The 21957-nt window shown below is 45.0% G+C and overlaps 2 protein-coding genes across 2 annotated transcripts; one reads left to right on the top strand and one right to left on the bottom strand.

Annotated features, from left to right (window-relative positions):
• Window positions 1-5900: 5900 nt before the first annotated feature.
• On the top strand, window positions 5901-12799 carry LMOD3 (leiomodin 3). Its single transcript, XM_015875105.2, has 3 exons — window positions 5901-6357; window positions 7728-9074; window positions 11115-12799. The coding sequence occupies exons 1-3, from the start codon at window positions 6067-6069 to the stop codon at window positions 11139-11141; spliced, it is 1665 nt and encodes a 554-aa protein (XP_015730591.1). The 5' UTR covers window positions 5901-6066; the 3' UTR covers window positions 11142-12799.
• ARL6IP5 (ADP ribosylation factor like GTPase 6 interacting protein 5) lies at window positions 12697-21917 on the bottom strand. The gene is made up of 3 exons (XM_015875110.1): window positions 21625-21917; window positions 14718-14935; window positions 12697-14444 (listed from the first exon to the last, which is right to left on the bottom strand). Exons 1-3 carry the CDS (start codon window positions 21798-21800, stop codon window positions 14272-14274), a joined length of 567 nt encoding a protein of 188 aa, XP_015730596.1. The 5' UTR covers window positions 21801-21917; the 3' UTR covers window positions 12697-14271.
• Window positions 21918-21957: the final 40 nt, after the last annotated feature.

Here is a 21957-nt window from a genome sequence, read left to right as displayed (position 1 = left end):
CCTCGTGGGCATCTCTCCTGTTTTCTCTTTGAGGTGTCTCTGCTTGAGTGCTTGGGAGAGTGCAGTGTGTGGTATATCCAGCTTTGGGAGTACAAGAGTGAGTCAGCCTGGTCTGATAGCCCATCATGTCCTATTGCTCCATTTCTCCAGGTAGTTCTGAAGCCTTTTCTGTTGGCAAACGTAGCTCACTGAGTGGGTGCTTGCAGCAGGCAGCTGCATGGCTTGGGATCCATTACCCCGTGCAGAACAAATGCTGTCCATGTGCTCTGGCAATTCATCAGCACTCACAAAGGGTTTTCTTTTAAAAAAGGAAACAAGTTGTGTGACAAGATCTGCTCCCTGTTTCAAGCATTGTTTACGTTCCTTTATTTCAATGCTGTAGCCATTGAATTTTCTGTGGGCCTTTCCCTTCCTGCTCAGGGCTCTGCTTAGACTGATGTTGGCATAGGGCTGGCACCCGGCTGCTGCCATTGTTAGGCTGAGATTGGGATGGTCTGGGGTGACTTGGAATGGATGTATTGAAAATGTGGGGATTGTGGGTGGCTTCAAATGGAGTCCATGCACCGTCCATGGAGCACAAAACCTCCAAGGCTGGATTTCAGCAACTGGGGGACCAGCCCTGAGTGCTTTCTGGCCAGCAGGTAGCCTGGTTCTGCTGCCTTGCACCCCTTTGGGCCAGCAGTCTTCCCAGCCTGCTGAGCTCCGTCATGCTGCTTAGGTGCACGGCTGTTGTGGCACCAGGTTCGCATAACACATCTGAAAAGGTAACGATGATGTGGTTATAACTTCTCGCGTTTGTTCGAATGACCCGGGCTTTGTTTGACGTGCTGCCTCAGCTGGTGAAACTTTTCTGCAGGCTTTCTCCAGCAGGGTGAGCAGGGACACCTAGCGACCAGCCAGTGCCTCTGAGGAGAGGAGCCTTCCCAGCTCCGGTGTCCTTTGGAATTGGTGTTTGCTGCCATCCGGAGCAAAGCCAGGACTCGAACAGCGTGACACGTCGAGGTGAAAGACTCGCAGACACCGTGGTGGTCTCGGGTTCGTTCTGTGTTAGGGGGTGGGGGGACTTCATGTCCTAAGAGATGTCCTTATCTTGCTGTAAACAAATTTCCTGGTGGCTTTCAGATTGTTTGGGGCACTCGTTGCAGCTGTTTGAGGGAAGACTTTTTTTTTCCCCCCATTGTTCTTGTTTTATTCTGTAAATGTGCAAAGGCATAAACAGTCCCATGTGCTCGTTCAGGGTGCACTGGAGCTGGCATAGGGCAGAGGCTCTAATCTGGATACAGCCCAACTTGTGCCACTTCATGCAGCTTTCATTGGAAACCATGTAACGTTTGCTTCAGTGTAAGTGGGTAAGTGCAGATATGGATGCTGCCTGGACTGATGGGATGATGGGTTCTGTCCTGGCACAGTACATGCAGCCAGGGTGTGGATGGCTGTGCCTGGCTTCCATCTGCATTTTCAGGCACAAGCCCAGCTGAGCTTGTCAAAACCACTCTCCAAGCACTACTGTGACACCAGTGGATGCAGATGGTGACACCCTGGTGCACTGCTCCTGCCAGACCTTTACTTCTCAGCTGTTGGATGTGGGTTTGGGACCACGTGGGTTATGTCCCAGGGTAGGATTTGTCATTGGAAGCCATTATCCCCAAGCCCCAGTGCTGAAAGAAAAGCTTCTGTGATATTCCCCGCTTGGAAGAAGGGATGGTGTAAGCAGTGTTTGGTGCTGGTAGCACAGGGGGGACATGAAGACAGTAGGGTTGTTGTCAAGGAGTGATGAATCCTTAGCCAAGGAGAAGTTCCTTGTCTTCCATCCAGCTTCGTTATCCATGTCACCATAAATCCCTCAGCAAGCCCTTGACTTCTGAGAGATGTGTACCCTCTCCCAGGGCTCAGCAGCAGGCACAAGTCTCAGTTTCTAGTTCGTGGTTGGGGTGCCATCAACAAGCTGCAGGCGGAGAAGGGTTTGCAGCCAGCAGGGGCTCAGCTGGAGTAACTCAAGAAGCAGCCTTCCACCTGTTCCTGGCCAGAGGTTAGGGCAGGACATGTGCAGAACCCATCACGTAGCCCCAGCAGCACTTCCCCTGGGCACGTTTTGGTGGCAGGGTGATACAGAGCACGAGGCTGCAATAGGTTTGATTGCCATGAAATCCAGATACACCCCTGTGTTTGAAGCAAAGGGTGACATTGCTACCCTGAAGGACTCCCGATTCTGATAGCTGATCTGCTGGCTCATTGATTCTTTTCATTGTCTGGTTTGTGTTGAATTCAGCAGTTCAGCTTCACTCATTTGGAAGGTTGTGAGGATGGTGTTACTTGTCCAAAAGCCCTTTGTGCTTTGTTATCATGGTTTTGATCAGACAGCCCTCACATGCACCATTTGGAGGTAAATTATACATTTGGCAAAGAAGGCAGAAGATATTGTAAAACTTAATTTTATCTGCTTGTTATAGGGTTGGGCTTTTGTTGCTGTTGTTGCTCTTGAGGCTCTGCCACACAAAGGTGAAAAGGACGTGAGATGTGATAGCATTGATGGTGGTGCAGAGCACATCACCTTCTTGGGACCAACAGCCTGTATGGACCTCTGCTTGCTGCCCATGGGGATTGGGCAGGTTATTGTCAAATGGTTTCAAATAGCTGGCATGGGTCAGGAAGCAGCAACTGATGATTTCTTCGTCCCCAATGTGAGCTGGTGTCAGACGTGATGACGCTTCCTTGCCTTGCAGGTGTCATTGTGGGGTGCTGGGGACCTGCTTCAAGCTGAAATTTGCCCTTTTCATTTCCTGGCATGGCCCAGCTTGCCCTGCACTCACCTTCCCCTCTGCTCAAGATCTCATTTTCATTTCCCTGCAAATAAGAATCATGGGTGCTGGCACTGGTGCTGTCCTATGACACAATAAGGGCTTGGTTCAGCTGCTCTCAACCTTATCTGAAAGTGGGAACTGCAAAATAAATACATAAATCTTTCTGTTTACGTATTGGGATAGATTGTGGCAGCCAGGCCTCTCCACATCAGGTCCCTGTCCCCATACTTTGCCCCAGAGCTCCACTTCACAGCTCCCCCTCAAGTAGTTGGGGCACATGCCTCAAAAGCCAGACATTGCTGCCATATTTATGCAGCAAACTCAGTCTAACCATATATCTGTAGCCACTTGGAGGTGTGCAGGTGTTTTTTTCTCCCTGGTGACTTTCTCACAGGGTTTCTCTCCACGATCGCTCTCATTACTCAGCGGTTGTTATTGTTCATCATCTGACCCCTTATAATCCCCATATTGCGTTACAGGGATTGCTGCACATTCTTGGTGTATGCCTCTGTTGGTCAATTTTAGACTGCCCCATCGAGCTTATGAGTTTCTTAAAAGCAATGCATGGTTATGTTACACGGGCACATTCTCTGACTGTTTTCCACTTAATGCTTTGGCACTGGGAAATGGCATGGATCAGTAGCAAAGGGAAATAAATACATGGGCTTTATTAGCAAAAAAATGACAGCCAGCGTTATAGAAATTCCTCTCAAGTATTTGGCATCAGCACGTGTGCCATCGATTACCTTAAATACAGAATAAATTTGAGGCACTTGAAGCATGGCTTGGTGGCCTGCTTAGTGTCAAGTCATGACACCGGAGTCAACCTGTCTTGGTAGTTAAAAACTTGTCAACCCTTTTGCTTTCGAGAAAGCTTGTCTGGAAGCATCAAAGAACATGCACAAGAGAGAAAAGCTGTTTAAGTAGAACCATCCTGCACTGGAATCTAAGTTTCATGCAAGAATGCATCCACATGTAATTACTTGTCTTAGGAATGGTAAGCAGGAAGTATGAATGGTTCATTAAAAGTGCAGGCTTCTTTTATTTATTTATTTTTCTATCATCACGGTAAGAGTTCATTCCTTTTATTTAACACTTCTGACATCCCTACCTCTCGTGCAGCAGCTCATTAGTGCTGGGAATCCCCAGCAAGTGTCAAATTGGCATGAAATGATGAGTGCTACTGTTGGAAGTAGCTTCCTCTTTCATCCACTGTGATGGCACTAGGGAAGGTTTTAGACAGCTCTCATGGAAATGCCTGCAAAATGTTATTGGGAAGAGGAGCTGGGTTTTACCTTGTAAAGAACTTCTAGATTTGGCCTTAAGAATGGTTTCAGTCTGAAGGGTGTCTTCTGTTGCTTTAGCATGCTGTTTCCAGTACACCAAAACACTAAGCAATGTGTTAGAAAAGGAAGTGGATCCCGTACTCAGTGTAATTTATGGAGGAGACCTAAAGTAGGCAAAATGCGATACCCACTTTAGAAATCTGTGGGATTAGCACCTGTGCCACTGGGAGAGGTGTCACCGAGCAGCCTGTGCCCCGTGCCCAATGGAGAAGGCACCGCTCCCAAAAGTGTAGTGTTTCCTAGCAGCAGTATTGACAAATGATATATTTCTGCTTAGAAGAAAGCTTGCTTTTTAAATCCTTATCAGTGTTCTCAGTATCCCTATTTTCCATCTCAAGAGGCCTTCATGGGCTGACCCTACTTAACTCAGCAGATCTGGCAAGACCAGGGCCCAAGATGGGCCTGGCTGCAGATTGTGGAAATACAAGAAGGTGACCAGGGGCTTTATTTACACTCAAGAAATTAGCAAGCGATTTGTAACCACTGAATAGACAGCTTCTGTGACCCAAACAGCATCGTTTGGGAGAATAACATACCGGCTACTGGAGCGCACTGATTTATTTGATAACATCAGGAAACCATTTATGGACTCTATTATGGACAGCACTTGCTGGGGTTAGAGCTGCAGAGCAGATAGATTGATGTGTGGGTCTGCTGTTGTGCTTGCTACTGCATAATATAAAATAAGGATGGCCCCTGAAATACTGAAGGGGCAAACAGAAGCATTTTGTACTTGGCTTGGTTTATTTTTATTTTGACATTTACCGTTTATTTGATTCATGGATTTTTTAATTCCTTGCAGTGATGTACCAACCTGTGGTTTATGGCTTTTTAGTTGAGGTTAATAAGGCTTTGAACACCATGGTTCTCGTTACAGAACTCAGCAACACAAGGCCCTATCTTGCAGATGTGCTTTTTCTACTGCCAGATTCCAGTAGAGCATGACTGGGACTGGGCTCCAACCCACTGGGACTTTGGTTTCACAGCTTCTCACCTGTGGCTTTTTCCTGTGAAAGATGCTTTCACAGTCATAAAGTGAAAACTTGACTTGATGGCCCTTGAAATGACGGTTAAAAGTAGGAAAAGAATAAACCTGAAATGTGTTTTTCAGCCAATATCTGGTGACAGTATGAGTAACATCCATGATAGAGAAAGGCCAGTGGGGATGTACATAGCGGGGCATTGCATCACTGCTGGGCAGGATGTGATGTGCTGGGAAACCCTCACTGCTGGGAGAGGGGATGGATCCATCCCCAGATGGATGCAAAGTATTTTATGTTGACCACTGGCTGCCTCTTCCCATCTCCTGGGCTTTGTCTTACCAGGATCTGGCAGCTGGGGGAGCTTTTAGGTCATATAGCAGGTGACCTTGCACCACTTCCCCTGCAATATTCAGGTTTTAGGACTTCAGTTGGTGAAATCCTGCTGCTGTCCACAGTCCTGGTTCTAAGACATCTGAGATATGATGAATACAGACACCTCATGAAATTCTAAAGAAAATATATATTCAATACAGAGCTCCCCCAGGTGCCCCAGAGGCAACATCAACTCCATCCATGGGCTGGGGGCAATCCATGCTCTGAATGTCACACTAAATTCCCCTAGAAAATGACCATCCCCTCTGAATCTCAATGGGGGACGCACCAGCTGCACTGAAATGTCAGAAGGGTTTGCACAGCTGACACGTTGCTGAAAATGGAGCATGGCAGCATCTCCATAAATTCTCTTTACCCAGCCAAGTGCAGCTTAATATAGACTTAGAGGTGCTGCCCGTCTGCTGCACTGCGACTGAGAGCTACCACCGCTCATGACCAAAACACAAAGTCGTGGATTCAATCAAATGAGCTAGTGCTAGGGGGGGAAAATATCAGATTTATCTTTCTATTTAGTTTTATAAAGTAACAGGGGAACGAGCAAACATGTCTGAACTCAGCCAAACGTCTGACGAAGACGTGTCCCCTGAAGACATCAATGAAGACGAAATCCTGGCCAACCTCTCCCCTGAGGAGCTGAAGGAGCTGCAGAGCGAGATGGAGGTGATGGCCCCTGACCCTGAGCTCCCCACAGGGATGATACAGAAGGATCAGACAGAGAAGCCCCCAACAGGCAGCTTTGACCACCGCTCCCTGGTGGACTACCTGTACTGGCAAAAGGCGTCCCGGCGCATGCTTGAAGATGAGAGAGTTCCCGTCACCCTCCTGCCATCTGAGGTAAGCAGTAAAAAATCACACTTATCAGTTGTGTGTCTGCTATGGGATCTGTTTTGTAGTTGCAATACTGTGTGTCTGCTATGGGATCAGTTTTGTTGTAATACCTTGATCTATCCCTGCTTCCATTCTTTGGTATGGAACAAACCATGAGTTTCAATAGTTTAAAAGTCTCAGTAAAGTCAGGATCCAGCTTGGACTGGTATAAAAGTTTATATGTAGGTGTTTTCCTAAATCTTTATTTGTGGTTTTCAACAGAAGAACATCCTAATGCTGTTTCAATAAGGCAAACCACTGAGAAACTCTCAGAAAATCAATCTGGAGGATATTGGTTTGGCTTTGCACATTGATTGACATTGTCTTGCTTTTCCATGGAGCACTTATTTTAATGAGTATGTTTCATGTAATCATTGGAAGAATTTAATGTCATGTTGGGGGAAAAATCCTACAGACCATTGTTATGATGTGAACATACATAAATGAGCAGGCATGCAAACTGGTCCTGCCCTTTTCAATGCAGTCCTTAAATTTGTTGTACTATCTGTATGATTTGAATAGAGGTTAAAGTCACACTCAGATATTTGTCAGGATGGGACCAGCCCAACCTGTGGGTCATTATCCTTGTTGTTTGGGGGGATCTGCCTTGGTAGCTGTGGCACTTCTGGCCCAGAGAAGCCCCTCTACCTTCAAAGTGCTGGGGCTGCCCTGAGAAAGGGGGGAAATTCTTAAAAGTCTCATCCGGGAGAGTGACTTGGCAGGGGGGGAAGCTTGCAGGTGGTTGTATTTTGATGCCAAAAGCACCACTGCCTCTCAGCAGCGGTGTACAGAGCCCGTTTCCTACCTCTGGACTCAGAATCAAACGGAGTTTTTATTGTGCTTTTTTTCATGGTTGCTTCTATAACATGGGTGTCAGCACACAGGCCTCATTGTCTGTGTGCCAGATGACCCCTCTGCCATCATGATGTGTACTTTCCCCCTCCCTTAGGCTCAGCACACAGCCAGACTTCATGTGGGCTCACAAAGTTTTGTGGCATTTGATGAGGAAATGATAAAAATTATGCCAAGTCCAGAAATAGGTTAGGATCAGAGTTCCTTAATCCCCAGAAGGGTTTCAGGACCACCTTAATGTAGCATTAAATCCATCCAGGATTTATTGGTCAATGTTCTTAAGGGGCAAAGATGATAAATTTGCCTACAGCCACTTTCAGAGCAATTGTCCTTTCATTCCATACCAATCCAGCACACTGTGACTTTCAGGCAATGGCACGTTTAAGTGTTATTATTCTATTGTGGACATAGGGATATGAAAATACTGCCATCCCTCTGTTTTAATATAAGGTTAATGTCATTTTGGCTGTTTCTGTCTCCTGTAGAGAATTACTGCAGAGGAGATGGGAGATGGTGGTGGCCCCGGTGACGCAGGTACCAGGAGAGGGCCAGAAACTGATGGGAAAGAGCGGCAGTACAAAAATGAGAGTGTGTCACATGCAGTAACACAGCCTGGGGAGATGAACAGAGATGGAAGCAGTGAGGAGGGAGAGGATGAAGAGGAGGAAGAGGAGGAAGGTGAAGAGGAAGAAGATGAGAGTGAGTCAGAAACGAAGGAAACCTGTGTTAATGAAAACCATCACAATGATCAAACAAGCAAGCAACCAGGTACGGAATCAGGGGAAACCACAGAAAAGTCAGATGAAAATGAAAAGAAAATCTCAAAATTGAACATCCCCAAAAAGTTAGCATTGGATACCAGCTTCATGAAGCTCAGTGCCAGACCATCAGGAAATCAAACCAACTTAGAAGAGAGCTTGGAGAAAGTCCGAAAAAACAATCCGGAGATGAAGGAGCTCAACCTGAACAACATAGAGAACATCCCCAAAGAAATGCTGATAGACTTTGTCAATGCAATGAAGAAGAATAAGAACATAAAAACGTTCAGTTTGGCCAACGTGGGAGCCGATGACAATGTTGCATTTGCACTGGCCAATATGCTGCGTGAGAACAGAAGCATCACCACGCTCAACATTGACTCCAACTTCATCTCTGGGAAGGGTGTTGTGGCCATCATGAGGTGCCTGCAGTACAACGAGGTGCTGACAGAGTTCCGCTTTCACAACCAGAGGAACATGCTGGGCCACCAGGCTGAGATGGAGATTGCCAGGCTACTGAAGGCCAACAACACCCTGCTGAAAATGGGCTACCACTTTGAGCTGCCGGGGCCCAGGATGGTGGTGACCAACCTGCTGAGCAGGAACCTGGATAAGCAGAGGCAGAAGAGGCAGGAGGGGCAAAGGCAGCAGCAAATGAAAGAGCAGAGAGAGCTGATCACCATGCTGGAGAATGGACTGGGCTTGCCACCTGGGATGTGGGAGATGCTGGGGGGGCCACTGCCTCAGCCCAGGCCTCAGGAAGCTCCCCCAGCACCCAAACCACCCATCCCCACCTCAGCACCTCAGGGATGGGGGAAGGAAAGCATGCAGCCCGCAGCCCCTGATCAGCCACGTGGGGCTGAGCCCAGCTTCAGGGTGATCAAGCTGAAGAAGATCCAACGCAAACCTGCTGTGCCCAAGTATGTGGAGCCCACTGAGAAAACCAACCTCAAGGACGTGATCAAGACCCTGAAGCCAATCCCCAGGAGAAGGCCCCCTCCTCTTGTCGAGATAACACCACGAGATCAACTACTGAATGACATTCGTCAGAGCAACGTTGCGTACCTGAAACCGGTGAGTGTTTAGCGGTGGAGGGGATCGTGCTCCAGAGCTGCTATTTTCATGGAATCATTAAGCTTGGAAAAGACGTCTAAGATCGTCAAGTCCAACCCCAACCCATCCCCACCATGCCCACTGCCCATGTCCCTCAGTGCCACATCTCCAAGGCTCTTGAACACCTCCAGGGATGGTGAGCCCTTCCCTCCCACCCCCCACCTCCCTGGGCAGCTGTGCCACTGCATCACCTCTCTTTCCGAGACTTTTGCTAATATTCAACCTGAACCTTCCTTGGTCCATCTTAACACCATTGCCTCTCATTCTAGGCTTTACTCAGCCCAACAGTGGGATTTCCAAGCACATCCCAAGCTGTGTGCAGTTATTCTATGGCATCCACTGGGAGGATGCCCCAGCATCCCCAGAGCCCCTATGTCTTCTTGGATTTTATTTGTCCCATCACAAGGCAAAAGTAATAAGTGAAATCCCAGTGATAGGTGTGGGATTTTTAACTTCTTGTTCCATAGTCGTAAAGGTAAATAAAAGAAAACTCAGTTGGGGACAAACAAACTCAGAGGAAATCAGTGCTAATGTGCTGGTAATAATATATTAATTGCTATCATTTGCAAATGCTCTTATAAGATCAGGGATACAACAGGTTTTTTTCCACAAAATTCATTTAATCTGTCCTTAGGTCCCATTAAAAAAACATTCTGTAGCCCTATTATTACTTTTACTTTCTATAGTAGTGATGGTGCAAAGACCCCTCTGCAATCTGTTTTCCAAGGGTCTGAGCCTGCACCTGATGTTTTGAATTATAACAGCAGGATGGGTAAAAGATGCTTTTCCTTGGTTGCCTGCGTACAATTTTAGAGCTGCATAAAAGCAGCTCAGGTAAAATAGTTGTTCCTGTGCTCTACTGATTTTCTGCAGAAATGTACAAATTATGGATGTGGGTTTTGTTGCTCATTCTTATTCTGCTTTAAGAAGCTGCTAAGGTGCTGGAAGGAGAATCAGGGGCCAGATTCACCCAAGGCACCTGGAGGTGTGTCTGCACTGGTGCACAGAGCCTGGTGGCCATTGCCCCAAGAAGCTTCTGATGCTCATTGTTTGGCTTCCCTGTCACACTGCATTACTTTGCACTGTATCTTTATTCAAGGCAAATTGAAAGCTGTTCAGGATGTGTGTAGCTAGTGCTGTTGTTGCTTCTGTTTGTGTTGCTAAGGTCTGAGGCAGAGGGCAGGAAATCCCTTGCAAATAGAAATGGTCAATAGTATTTTGTAATTAATATGTTGCTTAATATTGTCCCTTTTATACAGTGGGGGACACTTTGCTTTCATTTGTCTGTACAGAAGTAACTATTCCCTCAGTAATTTCAGACAGTGTCTTGTCCTGAAATATCAGAAGGGATCAGCCCTACAGTGACCTTGAACCCTTATCTGGAGTTAAAGCTACTGGTCTGCCCCCAGTTGGGCAGTGGTTTTCTACTGGCACAGTCCTAATCCACGCTCTCTCCACCTAAAATCACAGACAGGCCTTAACAGCCAAGGGCTGTGGGATTTGTTGCTGTTTGCTCTCCCAGATCTGCTTGTTGGCTGAGCTGGGAGCCATGTCCGGATGCTTGGGTGAGGCGGAAAGATGGAACAAAGGATATTTGCACTGATTTTTTGTTGATCCACTTAGTATCAGGCTGAATAGCTTGGATTTAGGGCATTAGGGTTTTATTCTTATCTGCTCATGTGATTTTGGTATCTGCTTTTCTGCCTTCATATCCTCTGCTTCATATCGCTTTGTTATGTTTTACTGCCTGAGCCAACCTGGTGTCCTTGCTCTCTTTGTGGGGGAGGCACATTGCTCACAAAGTGATTTACTGGGCATTAAGCATCACAGTCTGCAAGTGTGGAGCTGCAGACAAACCTGTATTCTTGACTGAACTCCTTGATGTTCCTTGCCATTATGTTTCTGATCCTTTTATAGTTTCTGAAGGCTTGAATGTTTACATGGAACTAAACTGCCCTGAGAACTTTCCTTTCCTTACAGTGTTTCTTTGTCCTTGTCCAGGTGCCATTACCAAAGCAGCTGGAGTGAAAGACCCAAAGAAAACAACTCGGAGCAAAGACTGTTCAAGTTCTGCTTACGGTTGTTTCAGCAGAAGTTTTCTGCAGAACCCAGGTGGTGTATGTGACTCTTTGGGAACAAAGCTTGCAATATGCACTTCTCTCAGTGTGATGAAAAAGGCTGGCACAGGAAAAATCAGCTCTAAGAGTTTCCATCAGGTATCAAAATCCCAGTGCCATCTGTCTGCCAAATGGATTCGAAGCTCCAGTTTGTTGTGGGAGGATTTCCTCAGAGACATCAATAACCTTAAGTCTTTCTAGTAAACTATTTTGCTTCCATGTTGTCCTTCTGCTGTCCAATTCTGCAGGAACACGCTGTGCTTTAGCTTATCTTTCTTTTCACACACATGCTCCTTGATTATTCTCTTGTCTATGAGAAAAGCATTTGGTCTCTATGTAAACAGCTTTATTTTTTAGGCTAAGGAAATGAATGAAATAAAAGCTCTCTCCGTAAGAAGTGTGCAGCACATCCATGGCTTGTAAGAAGCTTGCAGAACAGAATGCACTCTGGTGCATGCTGATTTCTAGCCAGTGTATTTCAAAGCAGCCCAGTTGGTCTCATACCTGGCCAGCACGTAAAAGATAATGCCACGCTGTTTCGAGAGCTTAATCTTAATCTCATGTACTTCACCCTTGGATCAGGCTCCACACCACCACCACCTTGGGATGCACCAAAACGCCGCTGCCAACCTCTCTCATACTGCTTTCAAGCACCTGGGGGATGAGCCCTAACCCTCTCTTTGTAACCTGAATATGCACGGCTTGTTTTTACTTTAAAATTTTGAAATCTTTTATCCCCCTCCATTTTAATTGCATCAGATGGTTTTGCTGCAAGACTTTTCTACAGCAGCTACAACTCATTCTCCTGTGGATCGCAGCCATGTGAGATCAGCTTTTTCTCTTCTTTTCCCTGAGTTACTGGAAGCTACAAAGCTTATTTCTGCAAAGTCACATTTGATCCACTCCCCTCCTCCCAGCCAAGCCTTCCCCTTTGCTAACATTCACCTCCTCTGCCTTCCTGTGGCTGATCCACTCACTCGGAACGCCCACTTTGCAGCTTGTGGCAGGCCTTCCTGCAGGTCAGTCTCTCCTTGCTGCCTACGACTGTTTGCAATGGTTCTCTGGCAGCTAAATCCTAGTGCTGCTCAGGGCACGGCTCCTAGTAACCTTAGAAGCAGGCAGAAATCCCTCCCAGGTAATTAGAAGAAATGTAAAATCGCAGTTAAGCAGAGTTATGTAAGAGACTGAAACAACATGAACAAATACTTATATATCTGTGCTTCTGCAGACAGGCTTTTGCAAGGATGCAAGAGCAAGGCTGCATCATTCCTTCAGCTCACAAGCAGCTCATGCCTCAGCAGCATGAATAGAGACAGCAACCAAAACCAGAATTCCCCACAAGCACTGTTTCATGGCATGAATGGTAGGGTGACCACAGCTCTCCCACCACCACCCTGCTGAGGTCACCAGCATCCACCAGCTGAGGTTAAGCATCATGTTTCCCATCCTGAAAGAAATACACTCAGTAGTCACCATTAGAGTTTATTTTTCTTCATAACTGTGCAGTTCTTTAAAATTCTACAGTAATGATGAAGCCATAGGCTACTATCTTGAAGTGTGGAAACAGTTCTCAGAAACAAAGACCATGCGTTACAGGTGAGGAACAGGCCATTGGCTCTCCAGCTGGAATTATGTTCAATAAATACTGATCACTTTAACACTCAAATGGAATGACGTGTTCAGATTTCTACACAGCTCACTATGAAAACAGCATGGTAAGTTACAGAAAAGCTTCAACTGTAAGGATGTTTGCTTTATTGTTATATTATTTACTTGGTTAGAAAAAGAGAAATGCAAGAAAATTTGAAATGGCGTGTCACCTGGACATCATTTTTTTTCCCCATTATATTTTGCAAGCTGCTATTAGCAAGACAATTCCATCAGAGCTGGTAATTAATTTAAAATATATATAAAAGAATCCCACACAGCACTGTCAGGAGTTGTTACAGGCAAGCGTCTGTATGAATTTGGAATGGGTATTCAATAACTGTATCTTGACATTTATTGCTTTTACTCATAAACCTGGGACCCAGTTTATTCTTTTGAAGACTGTCAGCACTAGAGTCAGTAATGTTTTACTTCAATCTTTGCATTCTGCTTAAGAAGAAACCCAAACAAACCACACATGAAAACATACATACACTTTCATCTACAAAACAGCTGATACAGAATAAAGCAGAACAAGGTAAGTCCTAAAGTAGCAGTGTTTAAAAACAGCAATAGGGTAGAAACCTAATTCATCTAGCTTATCCAAAAACATTTTTTCCTCCCATGCTTGGCTTTAGTTACATGAAGAAGTTCTGCCTCTCCTGCAGAGAAGAGCAGCTTCTAGAGATCAACAGAATGAAGATTTCAAGGAGCACAAAGTTATGTTTTATTGGAACCGAGAAGCACGGTGCCATATATACTCTTCATGCTTAGATCTACATAGACTGTTTCCCAGCTACCAAAGGAGGAATGTGAGGTGAGGACAGAACCCATACTGGTTACAGGTATTGCACAGTTTGACCACTTGCCAGTTAAGCTAGCAACATGGTCTCAATACAAGACCAACGGAGTTAGGGGTTTAGAAGATGCAAGAGATACATACTTTCCATACGTTCCAGCTCACTTTGAAGACTGCCAGCATGAAGTTGCTACACAGCATAACAAACTGGCTAAACTGCCCTCTTGGAGAACTGAGATGAAAGGAGTGTTACTCTTACTAACAGACAAATTTGCTGCAAGACATTTTAAGAGACTGCATTCCATAGGTTTCCATCTCTTCTCCCTTTTTCCCCACCAAGAAGAAGAGACAAGGAAATATGTTTAGGTTGGTATTTGTGTAAACACCAGAACATTTAATTATACAACAACAAAAAAGTTACTCTTTTAATAGTCTTAGAGGAGCCCTGAATTCCTTGGAATACTGTATCCTGCAATAATTAATCTGTACCACATGTGCATTTCTTGTTTTTTGTACACAAACTGAAAGCAAGCTTGAACAATAGTAAATAGCAATTACACTCTTGCAACAGGTAAAAACACCATGTTGCAGTTGCCTACTCCTTGACTTTAGCTATGTAGTCAGCCAGTTTGTTGATACCCTCTTCCTGCTGTTCTAGAGCATCCAGTATGATACCCATTGGGGTCTTCTTCAAACCCATTTCTTCCTTTTTGTTCTCCAGCTTGTTCTTTATGCTCCGGAGCCTCAGAGAAGCATGGATAAACATCACTGCATAACAAAAACACGGTTATTAATCAGTAACTCCCAGTGAATGCATTGGCTTGCAGAAGATCTCAGAATGATGGCTTCAGTAACAGCAAGTATCTATTCAATAATAATAATGCTGAAGATGACTTGGGATGTTTTACATGTACCCTTCCCCCAGACTTGATTTTGCTTTGAGACAACTAAAGGCAGAATACAGCTATTAGCCAATTTAGTCTCCCAAGACTTCTTTGAGAAAGCTCAGTTCAGCCCTCAGAGAAGAGCAGAAATACTTACAGAGGAGAGGAAGAGTGATCCCAAACATGAACACCATGACATCTCCCAAGTAGGAGATCAAGAAGTAGCTAGACAGCATGATGACTATCACAAATGTGGTTGGGTACTGCTTCTTCATCCTGCGCAATATATCCTTATTGTGTGATACCCACACGAACCCCAGGAACACCAGGACCACCACGGTACCACCAATGAGCATATTCAGGGGACTGAGAAATCTGGAGTAAAGAGGCAAGAGAAACAAACAAACAAACAAACAAAAAAAGAATAGAGAAAATGAAGTTTGTTTCTGAGCTTTTGTCAATAGTGTCCATGCAGCAAACATCCAGCTTGCTGCTAGGTAGGTAGATAGCTAGCTAAGTCATTAAGAAGTCAGCTACTGTTGCAAAAGTCTTTATTGACTTCTCATTATTACCCCAAAGCAAATGAACAAGCAACCTGAATTAGCCATGAATTAGCGCATTTAGATAATCTTTGTCTTTATGTTCTCTTCTGGAACATAGCTGAGGATAATGAGAATTTCTGCATCGCATTGTTAATAGACACACTTAGCACCAGGCTGACTCCCACTTAGGCTATCAATACTTTTGCTTGGTATCACGCTCCAAGTCGGTGAATCTTTCCCCTGCACATTACCAAAAGCAGCTCAGCCTAGATGTTCAGACCAACTAGATTTTATTATCTTGTCTAGACTTACAAAGGGCAAAACACATGGGAAATGTTGAGTATAGAAAGTTCACTGTTGTTCATGCCTTTGATACTTACCAAATTTGGCATATGGTGTTTATGTCAAAACCAGCATGTGGAAGCAACTTACTGGCAATTTGCTACACTAAGAAGGCAATGTTCATTATGCCCAGCTACCTAAATTGCCTACAGTTAAAGAAAAACTACAGCAGATCTTAGAAAATACCATGATGCTGATACAAACTACTACACTAACTCCCTTGCCAAACAAACATTAGATTCTGAAGTAACTTAAGTTAAAGTTAAGATACATTGTGTGGGTAGGTGACAGGAAAGGAAGGTTTTCCCCAGCAGGCATTACTCCTGAGAATACAAAATTGAAACAACTGTTAGAGCCAAGACTTTCACCCCATGATTTCTTCTTTTAAATGTGTTAATATTTTGCTCTTCTGCATAGCCCTTTATCTCTGAATTATCCCTCTTAACCTGACTAAGGTAACTTTATGAACCTGCAGGAGCTTACCACCATCAGTGCTACACACAGAAGCCCAGACCCAAGCAAAAGTGTCTGAGAGTCAGACGGAACTGGACACGTGGGGTAAAGGTCTTGCAGGAAGAAGAGCCAGGCCTGGCAAAGGGGCGACTGCTGAGGTTTGTGTTCTATTATTGTTATTGGAGTTACCAAGCAAACCAAGCCACCGAGTGGATCAGCTCTGGACTATAAACAGCAAGTCCCTTTTTGGGACCAGGATGAGAACATCACCTGCTTCCAAGTATTTAAGAGGTTGCTTTGTCCTCAGTTTTCACTGATGACTCTGCTTAGCTTGTTTCTGTATTTGTACAAAAGCCAGGCTCAACTATATTTCACTTCTATCGAAATAAGCTCTGTGCATCCTCTGCATTCTGATTTACTTGCTTATCTTTGCACAGCCCTAATTATACAGCAGCTGAGTGCTCTGAGCTGCTACCACTATGACAGCAGTTCTTGTAAAGCAGGAAAGATTTTCTGCCATAGACCTTGCAGTCAGACTTACTGTTCTAAAGTCATGGGCACAATGACTCACCACTCTACTCCAGTGCTGAGGAGGATGCTATGGTTTGTGGTCTGTGCTTCATATCCGGCACAAGCTGAAGAAATCTCTTTCTGGACTGGCATGTCAACACTGTACCTGCAATGCCAGAGAGCATTTCCCTAGAGAACAAAGAACCCCCAGAATGATTTCAGAGCCTGGCTCTAGACTCTGTAAGTCAGTTGCGCCAACAGGAGACAGGACAACTGGATAAAAAGAGATTAGAATCCAAACTAGCTCCCCACCTGCTTCTGCTACTCATGCTGAAGAGCCAGCATGGCTATTTGGAAATGGCGATAGGGCAGACTCGCTTGTTGCATCTGAGTCACTCCCTGCAGCCAGCCAGATTATATTTAGCTCTGAATTGTCAATCCTAAGTTTCCAGGCTGGAAAAAGTGAACAGTACTGCTCTGGAAAGAAATCAGCTTCATCTGTGTTCTATTGTAGCCAAAGGAGGGTGACTCGTGACTGCACCACGCTAGTATCCTGTTTATATACATACAACTGGACATATGAGATTCTTAAAGAAGAAATCATCTCGGCATCACTGTTAGCTTGGAGTAGAAATGGCCAGACTTACTTACAGCAATCCTTGGTTTTATTCCCAAAAAGTCACTGAAAAAATAATCCTGGAAGGAACAAAGAGCCAGGCAGAGCTCCATGCTACATTTTCCAGGTGTCAGGTAAATACTCCCAAGGCTTTATCTTCCCCATCCTCCCTCTCATTCTCATTACAGCTGCTGAAACTGCTGGTGAAAACCCTGTGCTTGTAAGGAAAAGACAGACCCTTCTGCTTTATGCTCTTTCTGTTATTATGTGGGATCTGTTTTACTGACTTGCTGTCAGGGATGTGAAGGAAAAAAAAAATACATTCAAAAGATCCCTTTTTCTTGGGGAGAGTTAATTGAATTACATGTTTTCTCAAGTGGGCTGCATTCCAATGCTTACAAGGAAACAGTGAACATAAGTATCAAATGAAGTCATTCAGAGCCACATGAAAACAGATGGGGGATAGCAGTTGCCACTAAAAACTGGTATTCAGATTATCAGCCATGTGTCCACAGGCTTCAGTATCGTTGATTACAGTACTGGATAGGGTGTCACATGCCAAGCTCCCTCCACTGTTTGAATCACCACAAGAGCAAAGTTCTCCTAGATATTTATATATAGATATCTATTCTCCAGCAATGGCATTTTTTTTTCAGCGGGTCAGCTCTCCATTATGCAGTTTCATTCAGAGCTGCTGGCACACTTCTCTCAGCAGCACGACAGCTAGAGACTAAACAGGAACTAAAAACACAGGCACAGTTTTTAGAACACATATCTGGGGGAAAATGAGAGCTGTATAGCAACACTGAAAGTCCTTTCATAGCTGAGCCATCAGCACTGATATTAGCCACATTTATAGACAGAACAGAACACAACATAAAGAATTAATGGTTGGGAAATAGGCTGGGAGTCTTTCAAAGCTGCTGAGACAAGGTAAGTGGCCAGCCATTAAGTATGTAATAAGATACTTTCTAAAAATAATTCTCTTCAGGAGGGATTTGTAAGACCTCTCAAATACTTAAAAATGTAATGCATGGAACTATTAGCATGGCAGAGTTGTGGTAACTTGATTTTGGGCTGCTCAGATATCTTAAGGGAAGAAATACTCTTTGGGTGCTGAGGAAGAGAACTGCTCTCTCTCACTACATTGAATGGAGTCAGTATGGCAGGGCTGAGCAACATTTGGTGTGCAAACAACCTCGAGCTCAGAGCCCTCTAAAGGGATGCTCTACTTTATTGCTCCCTCTGGAAGACAAGATGCAGCCCTGGTTGGATGCTGCAGCCTCCAAAGCAGCAGTGACCAACTGGCAATGAAAAATGTCACCTGGATTTAGTGCTACCGGTGTCTCAGGGCAACAGTAAGCACCTTCAGTTACTTGTCTGCTACTGTAATTACTTTTATACAGAGGAAAAAGAGGGGTAAAAATAAGAACAATTAGAAGAAACATTCTTTCTGGCTGCAGGAGGGCGCCTTGGGATACTGTATCAGTTGGAAGCTGTACCAGAAGATAGCAGAGGGGCTGGGGTTACAATGGTGTGGGAGGAGTACTGGTAACTATGTAACTCTGACAGCAAAAGCAGATATTTCTTTAGTTTCCCGCATTCAGCCTTCTAGCAGGAGAGAGAACCACAACCACCGGCCTGGAGAATTCACAGCTACAGCATAGGGAGAAAGAACTAAGCAAGACTCGTCTTTTGCTCAAGGCAGAAAACCTCCAGCAGTGTGAGCCCAGAAATCAACACACCTTGGAAGCAGTAAGCAGGCGAGAGCAGATACCTGCTGCCTTCCTCATTTGTTTTAATTGAAACAACGTGGAGACCAAGTTCGGCTTCTCCACTCCCCATACTTCTGGGTTCAGTGAGGTTATACAGCAAACCTGAAGGTAGAGTGTAAACCCATGAATGGCATGTTGTCCTCTGATTTGTCACTAACAAATCTGTGCACAGCCAGGCAACAGAGCACAGCAGCCACAGATTTAGCAAGGCTCCTTTACATACTGATTCTCACTCAGGCTGCTTTCAGAACAGGAGTTGGGAGTTCTTTCCACAGAATGGCTGTGCCTTTATGAAGGTTTTTGTATGTTTGTTTTTAAACTGAAGTTTTTATCCACTTCATGAAGTTATGTAGCATTACGTTGCAGCAGTGAGTTTTGGAGCAGTGTGTTGCATGCTTCTGAATATTTCATCAGGCATTACAGAAACTACTAATGAGTATTTTGCTGCTCTGCGATCCTTGCTCTCTCAAGGGAATTAACTACAAGCAAGTCAGCCAAGACAGTGATCTGGGGAGGAAAGGAAATAAAGAATTAAAAGAAAAACAAAAGAAAAAGACACCCATGCACTTCATTGCAGGTGCTATGCAGATGGCCAGTAGATGTTTAAATAAGCAGGGTGCAAAAGGAAAGCAACACTGAACTTCAGGCTGCAGAGAAGACACTGTGCCAAAGCATGTGCCTCCCACAGTGACAGGCCCTAGCTCAGAGTAAGAAAGGCCCTCACTCACAGTAAGGTACTCCATGCCATAAAGAGATGTGGAGATGGTGATATGTTGAAGAGGTCAACTCTGTTGTCCAGGAGGCAGTAAATTATGCCACAGCAATAAGCACCATTGCCCAGAGATTTCTTGATACTGTAAGTACAATTTCCATCTCAGCCCAGCATTACCACAGCTACCACGCTATTATAGTAGTCAAAATATCATCTCTGCATCTAATGCCTGTCTGCATAATTAAGGTGGCTTAAGAACAGGTAGAGTTGGTCATGGGCAAAGTTTAGTTTTGATCACAGAGACCACTGCATTATTGGTTTCAGTAATCCTGCCTGTAGGCCTACATGCAGTCCTGGAGTTCCTAAAAAGCCATGATTCATCACTTATCACCCAAGGATTCCTGCCCACTAGAGGGTGAAGTGCAAGATTGCATCTTAGACATCAATGTAAATTTAATTGGGACACCTTTCTTGGCTTTTCTCCCAAAGCTACAGCTCGGCCAACAGAAAAATCTTTTATTAAAAAGAAATGGATAGCTTTTCTTTATTGAAGTGCTAGCCTGTTTCCTTTAGAGTTCTTCTCCCATTCTTCTTCAGTGTTGAAGAAGCAGGTCTGCCACATACAAAAGGCTCTAAAATGTGCAATAAAACAAATTCACTCCAGGTTTTTCTTGCCTGTATATTTTCAACATAGCAGGTTACTATTTAATATAAATACATTAGAATTACAATTCTGGTATTAATCTCTGCCTTTTGTGGCTCTCCTCCCTACCACCACCTCAGCAAAACGGTGGGAAATAAATGGTAATGTATCACCACCCTTGATCTGATGTGAGATCAGAGAATAAAAGGGGGAAGGAATGTAGGAGTAAAAGCTGCTACCATTCCAATTTTCCAATTGAGGATAACTAAATTGTTCATTTTTTTTTTCCTCCCAGCTTTTTGGGGTAGATGAGTTGTTCTCCTGCCTTCAAGTGTTGCTTTAATTTACCTGCTTATTTAGAACTGGTTATGGTAATCACACTACTAAATGAAGGTAGATAGAGAAGATTAGACTCCCTCTAAAGAGAGTAAGGGTCTGGAAATCTCTTTTTACTTGTCTAATGATCTGCTGCTGGGTTGAGTAGAGGGCTCAGATCTCCACCAAAATTCAGAAGAAAATCTCCCATGCCCCTTAGCTGATATGCAGCAAAAAATAGGGAAAAAGCAGGGTTCTCAGCTTCTCCTTTCACAAAGCACGGGACAAAACTCCCTGATCCCAAAGATTCTTCACTGACTCAGACACTGGGTCAATAACGTCAGCAGCCCTAAAAAGTTACAGATTGCTTCACACACTCACACACACACATACACAAAAGGATAGGGCGAAGAACTTAAGCCTCTGCAACACATATGATAAAATATACTTCTGCCATAACCACTTTGGCCTAGTGGCCAGGCAATCCTCCGGTTTAAGCATTTGCACATTGTTTGGTGACGAGCGTAGGAAACGTATTTCATTTTCCATTTTAAAAGCTTAATCATCACAGCCTCTGCTGCAACTCCTGACAAAGAGCTTCTTGATCTTAAAGCAGCACTTACAGAAGAGTCAAACAGGCTTTAATTCTAATAATGATTAGGTTCTTTCCCAATTCTCCCTAGGGAATCTACAGCTGACATGAGACACGAAGGTCTCGGTCTCACAAAGATGGATGGGTACCGTGCTTATTTTATATTGAAGGCTTTTCAATCTGCACTAGGTCAGAAATAAGAAAGGCTTGTTCTGTCCCCTCAGCGTAGGCTTAAAGATGTAACAGAGAGCAGAATTTATCTCCTCATTTGTTGGAATTCAGAGTGAAGTTTATCTCCCCTTGACAGCCACACTGGGCAGACTAAGGCAGGAAGCAGCGATCGCCGCAGAGCAGACAGTGACATCCGGCACCCACACCCACCGCTGCTTTCTGCCAGGCACCCCGAGAAACAAAAGGCAGCTCCCAGATTTGCCACCCAGCCACAAGAGGAATTAAAAACCACGTCAAAATAACCTTCTAAATAAGCCAGCCCCCACCCAACACAAAGCAAGGGCGGCTGTACGTTTGGGAGTATCAGCCCCACCGCCCCCCCCGCACACTGACCCTACGATGGCGACGACGGCGGCGGCCACCATCAGGTAGTTGGTCTGGTAGTAGAGCAGGTTGTTGACAACCCGGTTGTTCCATTTCGAGATGTCCTTGAAATCGGGCCGGGCGAAACGATCGGAACCAGGGAAGAAATCCTCCCAGGAGCGCAGAGGAGCCACCTGCACCTCCATGGCTGCTGCCCCCGCCCCACCGCCGCGCAGGCCTCGGGCTTCGTGGTACCGCCCCGGGGCGGCTCCGGGCAGCGGGGAAATGGGAAAGGAGAGGCCGGCACGTAGATCTCCGCGTACCCGGCACTGTACGGTGCTTTCGTCACCGGCGGTTGTACGT

The sequence above is a fragment of the Coturnix japonica genome, chromosome 12 (assembly GCF_001577835.2).
Source record: "Coturnix japonica isolate 7356 chromosome 12, Coturnix japonica 2.1, whole genome shotgun sequence".
Lineage (NCBI taxonomy): Eukaryota > Metazoa > Chordata > Aves > Galliformes > Phasianidae > Coturnix > Coturnix japonica.
The sequence above is the reverse complement of the archived record's forward strand: the minus strand, read 5'-3'. Positions and strand labels throughout refer to the sequence as shown.